The following is a 10689-nucleotide window of genomic DNA, read 5'->3' on the forward strand; positions in this document are numbered from 1 at the left end:
ATCATGTATAATTCATGCTTTCGTTACGCAACACAATCAGCTCTAAAACTTAAAATACATTAAAAACAGCAAGACTCCAGGTCTCACCCTCGTCCTCCTTTTCACTCAGTTTCTAACCATTCACCTCTCCCAGGTAACCAATTATTAATTTTCTTACGTATTTTCCCAGGGTTTCTTTCTGACTGCACAGGAAAATACAAGTCCTCTTTCCTTCCTTCTATTTGCCAATGCAGCCAGCTGCAGCCGGAGGTCCCTCGCCGACCGCCGGACACCGGCTTCGCGCCCGCAGCACGGCCAGGGCGCGAGGCGCACAGGTGGCGGGGAGACCACCGAGGGCCGGCCCGGCGGCGGCTAGAGCGGCCCGGGAGTCGTCTGCGCAGCCGCAGCCCGGCCGGGCCGGCCCCGCCCCTGGCGCCGGGCGGCTAGTTTCAGGGCGTGTGCGGGTGTCCACGGAGCGTCCCTCGGGGGCTCCGGTCGCCAGTGCGGCGGCCCTGCGTCTGGCTCGGGGTGCGGAAGTGCCCCCTCCCCTCCCCGGGGCGGCCGTGCCCGCCTCCGGGCTCGGGCCGCCGCCTCCCCGCGTTTGCGGACGGGATACTCGGGTCACACGCACACGCCAGCCGCCAGGATGGGGGCCGCGCAGTTTGGCTCCGTCTGTGGACAAGGTCAGTGGCGAGGTCTCTGAGTTCCCCTGTGGTACTGGACTGGAGCCGCTCTTCGCAGTCGGCCTGCCTCGTTCCATTCCTGCCCCTGCCACGTCCTGGCTGTGTGGCTTTGGGCTGGTCCCTTCACCTCTCTGTGCCTCAGTTGACTGCTCTGTAAAATGGGAAGAATGAGGTCACCTAACTCACGGGCTTGTGAGCATTCCGCGAGTTACTCTGCGTGAGGCCCCTAAAATAGTGCCAGGCACAGCGTAAGGACGGTTTCAAGATTTGCCATGATTGGGGCGCCTGGCTGGCTCAGTCGTTAAGCGTCTGCCTTCGGCTCAGGTCATGGTCCCGGGGTCCTGGGATCGAGCCCCGCATCGGGCTCCCCGCTCCGCGGGAGGCCTGCCTCTCCCTCCTCTGCTGCTCCCCCTGCTTGTGTTCCCGCTCTCGCTGGGTCTCTCTCTGTCAATTAAATACGTAAGTAAATAAAATCTTAAAAAAAAGTTTTGCCATGATTATTGCTGTGGTTCTAATTATGACAGCACATTTATTTTTAATGAGTGGTCTTGGCTTTTCTGACGTTTCTTTAAATCTTATCTTTCATCAGTTCTCTTTGTAATGGATGATTTCTCTATTTTAGGAGGGAAAGGAGCCTGTCCCTAAGCAAAGACCCAAACTGGCTTGTGTTGTGTGTTGTGACGCTTAAGCTCCCCAAGGCCTTACAATCTGGGGATGCCTTTTCCTTGGGGCCGCCTGGATTTAGCAGGAGCAAGGATGGTTTTTAACAGTGAAGGTCTAGGGCCCCAGGTGTTATAAATCAGGGCCCGGCCCAGTGCTGGACACGTGCCAGTGTTTGAGCTCCAGGAGAGTCCTGAGTCCCAGCCTGATGTATTTCAGGACTTAACTTCTGTGTTTCCACGTGTTACCCTAAGTGTGGGAAACTGAGTTCATACTGACACCGGTAACTCCAATCCAAATTACAGGGTTCACATCAGATTGCTTTTTTCCCTATTTGTAACTCTCTTCTCTGATCATGAGCAACTTTGCTCTCATTCACTTCCATACATTTCCTTATTTGATCAACACTTCCTGTTTATAACAAGTCTCCCAATCCAGTGCCTTCTCACCCCATTCCCTTGGGCTAAAACCCCAAACAGGACAGGTGGTGACACGTGCATGGGGACGTGGAATAGGTGGTGGTGGTTTTCCTGTCATTCCTGCCTCCCCACCACCATGACACCCTCCTCACACCACCTGGGCTCCAAAGTGGCTGAGCTGTGGCGCTCTCCCACCTCCCATGACCCCACCTAAATGCTTTTATGCTGTGTTATTCAGGAAGGAAAGAAGGTCGGATTTTAGTGTGGTTTGTTTTTTTAGATTTTATTTATTTGACAGCAAGAGAGAGCACAAGCAGGGGGAGTGGCAGAGGAAGGGGGAGAAGCAGACTCCCCGCCGAGCAGGGAGCCCGATGCGGGGCTCGATCCCAGGACCCTGGGACCATGACCTGAGCCGAAGGCAGACGCTTAATGACTGAGCCCCCCAGGTGTCCAGGATTTTAGTTTTTAAATGGGGTGGGAGGAGGGATTTCAAACATCTCAGCATGAACCTCAATATGCCTGTCCCTGAACTTCAACAAATACTGTCTTTTGGCCATTTTCTTTCATTCTTCTATCCCCTTTCTTTCCCTTTCCCTTCTTCCCCTCCCTTCCATCTTTCCTTCCCTCATTCCCCTTTCTTTTACTAAAGAAAACTCCAGCAATCATATCTGTTCACCCGTAAATACAGATGCTTAAGTGTGAATTTCTAACAAGGTCCTTAATGTGATCATAGTCTTATTAGACTCAACAAAATCAACAGTAATTCCTTAATATCACTGTGTTCGAGTTTTCCTAATTATTTGAAATGTCTTTTTTTTTTTTTAAGATTTCATTTTTAAGTACCCAAAGTGGGTCCGGAACCCATGACTCTGAGATCAAGAGTTGCATGTTCTATGGACTGAGCCAGCCAGGTGCCCCTGAAATACATCTTTTTACAGCTGTTTTTCCCTATTGGATCCAGATATAATTTACCATTTGCATTTCGTTGACTTGTCTACTCAGTCTCTTTTATTTATTTATTTTAAAGATTTTACTTATCAGAGAGAGGGCATGTGAGCAGGGGAGGCGGGGGAGAAGAAGAGGAAGAGGGAGAAGCAGACTGTGGGCTGAGCGTGGAGACCGTCACAGGGCTCGATCCCAGCACCCGGAGATGGTGACCTGAGCTGAAGGCAGCCGTGCACCCGACTGAGCCACCCAGGTGCCCCAACTCAGTCCCTTTTAGTGTATGACAGTTTTCCTTCTCTTCCCCCCCCTTTTTTTTAAACATTTATTTAGGGAACAGCTTCAGTCTTCTGTCTATAAAATGTTTCACATTCTAAACTTAGCTGATTGCTTATTTTTAGTATCTTTAAATTATTACTTTTCAAACCCAGCTGCATGTTGGAATCATCTAGAAAAATTTAAGTTATTAAACACCCAGGCATCTCCCCCACAGACTAATAATACAATTGATCTTGGTTCAGCCAAGGTATCAGGATATTTTAAAAGTTCCCTAATGATTCTAATGTGTAGCAAAGTTTGAAAACCTGTAATTTAATTTGCTTTTGTATTTCACCTGTTTGCTGGTATTTGGATCTAGAGACTTGATGACACTGATTCACTGACTTTGGCAGTATTTGTTCACATAACAGTGCCCCAGATCTCCCTGGTAATGTCCTCGACTCGTGGGCCCGAGGGAGGCTGCTAGCACTTGATGGGTTAATAGTGATTTCCCACTTGCAGGCATCTTCTGCAGAGATACAGCTGCCCACTAGAGAGAGGCCCAAGTACCGCCTTGGCCCAGGATGGCTAGAGAATCCAAGGAAGGCACAGCCTTGGACGACCAATCTGCAGAGAACCAGATCGGGCTTCTGGTCGTAAAAGTGGAAGACGAGGCCAGCCCTGTTCAGGGTTCAGAAAACTCCCGCCGGCGCTTCCGGGGCTTCCGCTGCCCCGAGGCCGACGGGCCCCGCGAGGCGCTGAGCCGGCTCCGGGAGCTGTGCCGTCAGTGGCTGCGGCCCGAGACGCACAGCAAGGAGCAGATCGTGGAGCTGCTGGTGCTGGAGCAGTTCCTGACCATCCTGCCCGAGGAGCTGCAGGCCTGGGTGCGGGAGCAGCACCCCGAGACCGGGGAGCAGGCGGTGGTGCTCCTGGAGTATTTGCAGAGGCAGCTGGAGGAGCCAGGGCCGCAGGTAGAGGCAAAGGGCTTAGTATCTGAGAGCCGAGCTCTGTCTCTTCCTGAAGCCTCAAGATCGGGGTGAGGGGCGTTTCTGTAAGATCCAGAAGTTCTCAATCTCTTTTTGTATCATGAACCTCTTTGCCCCTCCGGAGAAGTCCCTGGACCCCTCCTCATACTAGCATTTTTAAGAACATGAAGGATTACCAAAGAACTCAATTATATGGAAACACGGTTAACAGCATGAAACAAATTAGTGATAAAATTATCTATATGTTCTTTAAAATTAATGCACCAAATAGTAAGACCTAGGGACAGGCCCAGTAACTGGTAGAGTTTCAAAGTTGTTATAAGCATGAATGACTCTTGACAATGTTTGCCTGGCTGTGATGTGGTGTGAAAACATCTGTAATTTCTATTGGTGACTAAGTCCTGTGGCTTATGCCACATTGGTTTGTTGCTTCCATTTACAATGGAAGGAAATGCCAAATTTCTCTTAGAGGCTAGTAAGCATTAAAATACTTTTTTCCTGGACCACTTGGGAAGGAGTCCAAGAACCTCAGGCTCAAAAACGCCCCTGCATCTTCTTGCCTCGCCAATCTTTTATGAGATTGTGTCGTCTGTGTACCACCTTGTGAATGTTCCTTCAGAGGACATGTGGCAGAGCGTTCCAAGCACTGACCGGGAGCCCAGGGCTCTGGACTGGGATCTGCTGCCCACCAGCCCTTGAGCAGTCGTTTCAAGGCTCTTAGCTTCAGCCTCCTCATTCTTCACAGAAGTGGTTAAGTCTGAACTGCGTGTGAGAAAGTAACTTGGAAAATGTAGTTTAACTATAAATGTCTAAAAGGAAGCCTGCTTTTCGTGGGGACAGACCATGTACGGGATCCTGAGTTAGGTGATTGTACATATTGTCATCTTATTGGTCCCAAAACCCTGTAAGTGAGAAATGATTGCCCTCACTTTTCAGATAAGAAAAGACACAGTATTCTGAGAACACTAGTTCCCAAAGAGTTTTCACTTAGAGCACAATGTATATAACAAGGGAGCATTGGTAGTGGTTAAGAGCATGGGCTCCGGGGTCTCTCTGCCAGACCCCCCATCCTAGCATCACCACTTATTAGCTGGGTGACCTTGGGCAAGTTGCTTCAACTCTGGACCTCCATTTCCTCGTACAAAAATACAGGTAATAATAGTCCCTAGCTCATAGAGTTGTTTTTTTTCTCATAGAATTGTTATCTGCATTCAGTGAATTAATATTCATAAGGCTCTTAGAAACAGTGCCTGGAAAATAGAAAGTTACTAGCACATAGAAAACATAATAGAAGTTTTGATGAATCAATACGTGAATGACTTCCAGGTCCCAGGTGGTGACCAGAGGCAGCTACTCCGTTGCAAGATGGCGGTGTTGACACCAGCTCAGAGGCCATGGAGTACCCAGTTCCAGCCAGTGAAGCCTCTGCTCAAGCACGAATCTCTGGGATCCCAGGCCTCCGCAGATAGAGGTGAGTGTTATCTTCTGGGCAGTTTGAATTCTACAGACTTCATCCAGCTTCATTAAGGATCACCTAATAGGTCCATTGACTGCTACTTTGGCCATCACTGACTGACTCTTAAACAGTGGTGGAAAGCTTTCCTAATCAAGCCCGGACATAATAAAAAGCTAAATAAGTAAAACTTGGTTTGGAAAGAATTGGTTCTCCATTCATTTCACACATAATTGTGAAGGCCTCCTACATGGTAGCCCAGTGTTGTTGGTGAGACAGTACTGGCTGCCACAGAGCTTATGTTCTAGTGGGGACGACAGTAGATAAACACAACAGTATAGTTTCAGACAGTGGTAAGTGCGAAGAAGAAAATGACCAGAATCTGTAAAGTCAGTAGGAATATCCCACAGATTATAGGACTATTGCAAATGAGAGTATAAATCTTCTCAACCCTGGGTCTGTTGTTAAAAGAGCATGAATCACTCCACAGGACATGACCATATGTCCCGAACGTGTGTGTGGGTTCCCAGGACACAGCACCAAGACATGGAAGCCACCACAGTCTTCATTTCTCAACACAGGTTCTAGCCTAAACCAACTGTTCTGGGCCCTTCTAAAGTCTGCCTCCTGCAGGGAAACCTGAAGTTCTTGCTTTTCTCTCTTGACTCTGAGCAAGTTCTATACAACCAGATGCCTGTGCGTTTCTGGTTCTAGCCTTCTTTGACTCTGGTTTTTCAAAACCAAAGAAGGCCCTTAACAACCACTAAAGGCATTTTAACCAAAATCTTATTTTTCTCCCCCTCCCAAGCAAAATTCAGAGGATCTTCAGATGAAAAGCTTGTTTTATGTTCCTTAAATTCACCATTCCTTCCAAGGATCCTGCCCTTTTTGTATAGTTTTTGTATATTGACAGCACACCACGCCTCTCCAGGCCCTAGGGTTGGAGCTGGTAGGGACCAGGCACTGGGGAACGGAGCACATTCTGTATGAACTTCCTGGCAGGAATTTACTAGCCCAGTTTTTGAACTTGGAATCCACAGGCCAGGGAGGCTGGGTGCCAGGGTCCATCTCATCCAGAGCGTCTTTCCTTCTTAGTTCTCCAGGTTCCTGGGCTGGCCCCGGGAGGGCGCTGCCGACGGGACGCAGTGGTGGCTGCCAGGCTGCCCTCAGAGGCCCAGGTGAGCTGGAGCCCCCCTGTTGTGCATCCTGTGCCCGGCCCTCCCTCCCACCCTACATCCTACACCCATCCAAGTCCTAGATGGGATTTTAATTTTCTCATGTATGCCAGTTTCGTTTGTCATGGTCTAACTTCTTGGTGCCTAGTTAAGAGCCTTTTCCTATTTTATGACTAGCTTGGGTGCTGTACTTCCCACATCCTCCCTACTCCGTCTCTCTGCTCAGCCCCTGCTTCAGTGGGATTTCCTTCAATAAGTACAATTCAGCAAATGCAAGCAGAAGTTTTTGTGATGGTGCTTTTGAAGTGGTTTTTTTTTTTTAAAGATTTTATTTATTTATTAGAGAGAGTGTATGAGAAGAGGGGAGAGGCAGAGGGAAAGGGAGAAGCAGGCTCCCCGCTGAGCAGGGAGCCCGATGCGGAGATCATGACCTGAGCTAAAGTTAGAGGTGAGCCACTCAGGCGCCCCAAGTTTTGTGTTTTTTTAATGCTGTTACTAGGGTATAAACACACGGTCTCTGGCTCTCAAGGGAACTTAAAAGTTGAGAGGACAGATGAGCCATGTCCGTTTATCTCAACTAATAGTACAGTCCGAACAGTCTCTACTTAAACTGGATTTTACTTTTCTTATCCAGTTCTTCATGTCCTTGAGACTCTGTACAGCCCCCCTTTCTTCCCTGACTGTTCTCACTTCAGACCTACATTTCATTGTATTTTAATAATCATTCATGTCAATGAGCCCCCATCACTACTTTGCTGAAAATCACCCCACGAATCTTCTGAGAGGTTTCGGTTTGGTTCCAGTCCTTTCACTGGGTTGGCCTTTATTTTGTCTAGATACTGACGTGAAGACACTTGTCCTCATGTGTTCGCTGATGGTTTACTTCCATGGTTGTTCTGTTGACCGGGTGAAATAGGTACTAAGGTGCTGCACTGGCGTCGTCTGCAGAGCCTTTAGGGGCACGTTCACTCTCCTGTGCCCCGCTGTGGGCGTGACACTGGGGAAGAGGCGCTAGGTGGGATCGTGTGCCGTTTCAGGGCCTGCTGAAAACGGAAGATGTGGCCCTGGCTTTCTCCCCTGCATGGACACAGCTGGATTCACCTCGGGGGAGCTTCCACAGAGATGAGAGGCAGGAGAACTGTGGCGGCCTGACCCCCCTGGGTAAGACGGAGGGGTGCTGGTTTCTCCTAGGCTTTCGGGGCTTCCTTTATCAGTCAGAACCTACCGGGCTGTGAGAACCTGTTTGAAGTGTTTGCATTCAGAGCCACCATTTCTGAACCCCAGCTCCTACCCACACGTGTGACCAGCTCCTTAACCCCTGTGACCTTGCCTCCTTCCCCGTCGGCCAGTGTTCTGGTGAAGTGGGATGCAGCCCATGCAACCCCCAGCACAGGCCTCGCTCCCAGGAGGTGCGCAGTGTTGATCCCCTCCCCGTTGCCAGCCTCGACAGAGGAGAGCTGGGTCCTCTTCAGGAAATGGGCCGTGGGCCCACACAGCAGGAGAGCAAGAAGCGGCCTGGAATGGATAGCAGAGCTGACCTAGAGATCAGGGGACAGGGCACAGGGCAACAGCTTGACGCGTCTGGGCTCACGCCGCCCCGTCCGGTACAGTGGGAGCCCCAGCTCACATCTGTCAGCACCGAGGCCAGTCCTTGTCTGCGATCAGAGTGACTGCTCGTATCCCTGATTAGGGGTCACTTTCTGAGTTCCCACTTGCCCCGTTTCTCACAGAACGTGTTGCAAGTCCTTACACTTGCCTGCTTCCTGCTGCCTTCTGCCCAGCCCTCCTAGCGTCCAGCCCCAGCGCAGGGCCCTGCCTTCGTCCCGAGGACTTGGAGCCCCTGTGTGTGTCCCCAGCACAGTCCTCACCACCTTCCTCCGCTCCCCGTGTGCGCCCTGCTCCCGATGGCCCCATGCCTGTTCTCCGGTCTCCTTCCTCCCCGGCACCCGTGGTCCCCCATTATTCCACCCTTACCCTTTCACGGAAAGCCTCATCCCAGCGTCTGTGGAACCCTGTGGCAGGGCGTAAGTGACCACGTCTGGCCACTTGTTATTTCAGGTGGTAACATGCAGGCCGGGATCACGGACCTGCCCCCAGATGAGCAACATCCAAGACAAGAGCCTGGGGAAGTACCGTGCCACTTGCGTGAAGACGTTGCCCAGACTCCTGCCTGTCTAGAAGCTGGTGAACAGGAGGGCAGGTTACCAAGAAAGCAGAAAAATGCCACGGGAAGTAGGCGGCACTATTGTCATGAATGTGGAAAGAGTTTTGCTCAGAGTTCGGGCCTGACTAAACACAGGAGAATCCACACTGGTGAGAAACCCTATGAATGTGAAGACTGTGGCAAGACCTTCATCGGGAGCTCTGCCCTTGTCATCCATCAGAGAGTCCACACTGGGGAGAAACCCTATGAGTGTGAAGAATGTGGCAAGGCCTTCAGTCACAGCTCAGACCTTATCAAACACCAGAGAACCCACACTGGGGAGAAGCCCTATGAGTGTGAGGACTGTGGGAAGACCTTCAGCCAGAGCTGCAGCCTCCTAGAACATCACAAAATCCACACGGGGGAGAAACCGTACCAGTGCAGCATGTGTGGTAAAGCTTTCAGGCGGAATTCACACCTCCTGAGACACCAGAGGATCCATGGCGATAGAAACGTGCAGGATCCCGGACGTGGAGAGCTCTGGGAGAGCCAGGGGAGGGCGGAAGGCCAGTGGGGAAACGTCGAGGCCCCCCTGTCTTACAAATGTAACGAGTGTGAGAGAAGTTTCACTCGGAACAGAAGCCTTATCGAACACCAAAAAATCCACACTGGTGAGAAACCCTATCAGTGCGAAACCTGTGGAAAAGGCTTCACCCGGACTTCATACCTTGTTCAACATCAGAGAAGCCACGTCGGAAAAAAAGTCCTATCGCAGTGACCCACGTCCTATGTGGCAGAGTTCGTGCTCGTTCCTCATTGAACCGAAGCCACCCGCAGCCCTTCCTGACCACAGAAACTGGGCTGGGCTTTACTGACCATTCCCATCACCTTGTGTTAGAAGACGCGGAGTCTGGCTGAGATGGATTCTCTTCTACGTTCTGGAGGGTGGCTGAGGAACAGCTTATTTGATAGGAGGTTACAGGAGAGTTGTCTGGAAGGGGTAGGACCTGAAATGTTTACTCTCACCTACTGGACTGAAACGGGCTTCCAGACTGGCTCACCACCGCCGGCCAGCACTTTATGATGTCTCGTGGGCAGAAGGCTCTGCCTATAAAGAATCCTCCATCAGCTGGTCCGATCCGTGACATCTTACTTACACTGCCCACTGTGCCTGACCCTGTAGCTCTGGATATGACATCATCTAGACTTCTGAGGAGCTTCTCACCATAGCCTTTTGAGCTTGTGTCTAATTCTGAGGCTCTAGATTCTGAGTTAATCTAGCACATTTTTTGCAGATCACATAAGATTGGCAGGTTGGGGGTGAGGTTACTGTGATAGAAAGAATTCAGATTTCTTGACCAGACTAGGCATTCCAATGTGAATACCTTAGGTTCTTCATCATGAAATCACTGTAAAGGTATGCCAGGCATGGAATGCCATTCTTTAATATTACTACTCTCTGCAGAGAAAAGATTCCTACGCAGACAGTGTGAAAATTAATCAAATCAGAATAAAATGATAAATTTGCTAATGCTTAGCCTCTTGGTTCTCAGCTTTCGGTCCTCTTGGGCCTAACCCATGTGCTCGCTACAGCCACAGACACTATGCTGCCCACAACCCACTCCACTGGAAAGTGTGGTAGACTGAATCACAACTTATGCCTGCTAAGTTCAAACTTCCTTCAGGTCAGTAGATTCATACCAGATATTTAAAGCAAGTATCACGTATGGTTTCAAAACTCCATTATTAGTGTGCAACCATCTTGGTCTTTTTTTTTTTTTTTTTAAGGTTTTATTTTATTTTTAAAAGATTTTATTTGGGAGAGAGAGAGAAAGTAAGAGAGCGAGCGCACAAGCTGGGGGGAGAGGCAGAGGGAGAGGGAGAAGCAGACTCCCCCTGAACAGGGAGCCCAACGCAGGGCTCGATCCCAGGACCCTGAGATCATGACCTGAGCCGAAGGCAGACGCTTAACTGACTGAGCCACCCAGGTG

The 10689-nt window shown here is 50.1% G+C and overlaps 1 protein-coding gene across 6 annotated transcripts; it reads left to right on the forward strand.

Annotated features, from left to right (window-relative positions):
* Positions 1-408: 408 nt before the first annotated feature.
* Positions 409-10231, forward strand: LOC113928040 (zinc finger protein with KRAB and SCAN domains 4-like). 6 transcript variants are annotated; one of them, XM_035728398.1, is made up of 7 exons: positions 409-662; positions 2769-2939; positions 3464-3912; positions 5254-5398; positions 6476-6558; positions 7593-7716; positions 8614-10231. In XM_035728398.1, exons 3-7 carry the CDS (start codon positions 3526-3528, stop codon positions 9474-9476), a joined length of 1602 nt encoding a protein of 533 aa, XP_035584291.1. In that variant the 5' UTR covers positions 409-662; positions 2769-2939; positions 3464-3525; the 3' UTR covers positions 9477-10231. The 6 variants fall into 6 exon arrangements, with proteins under 6 accessions (XP_035584291.1, XP_035584294.1, XP_035584290.1 ...); XM_035728401.1 differs by lacking the exon at positions 3464-3912; XM_035728397.1 differs by lacking the exon at positions 2769-2939.
* The last annotated feature ends 458 nt before the right edge of the window (positions 10232-10689 follow it).

Source organism: Zalophus californianus, chromosome 7 (genome assembly GCF_009762305.2).
Source record: "Zalophus californianus isolate mZalCal1 chromosome 7, mZalCal1.pri.v2, whole genome shotgun sequence".
NCBI classification, from domain to species: Eukaryota; Metazoa; Chordata; class Mammalia; order Carnivora; family Otariidae; genus Zalophus; species Zalophus californianus.

Excerpts from the sequence above, each read along its gene's own strand:
- LOC113928040 (XM_035728398.1), top strand. The coding sequence starts at position 3,526 with ATGGCTAGAGAATCCAAGGAAGGCACAGCCTTGGACGACCAATCTGCA. Across the intron at positions 5,399-6,475 it reads CCAGGCCTCCGCAGATAGAG|TTCTCCAGGTTCCTGGGCTG; the intron begins GTGAGTGTTATC and ends TTTCCTTCTTAG. Across the intron at positions 6,559-7,592 it reads GGCTGCCCTCAGAGGCCCAG|GGCCTGCTGAAAACGGAAGA; the intron begins GTGAGCTGGAGC and ends GTGCCGTTTCAG.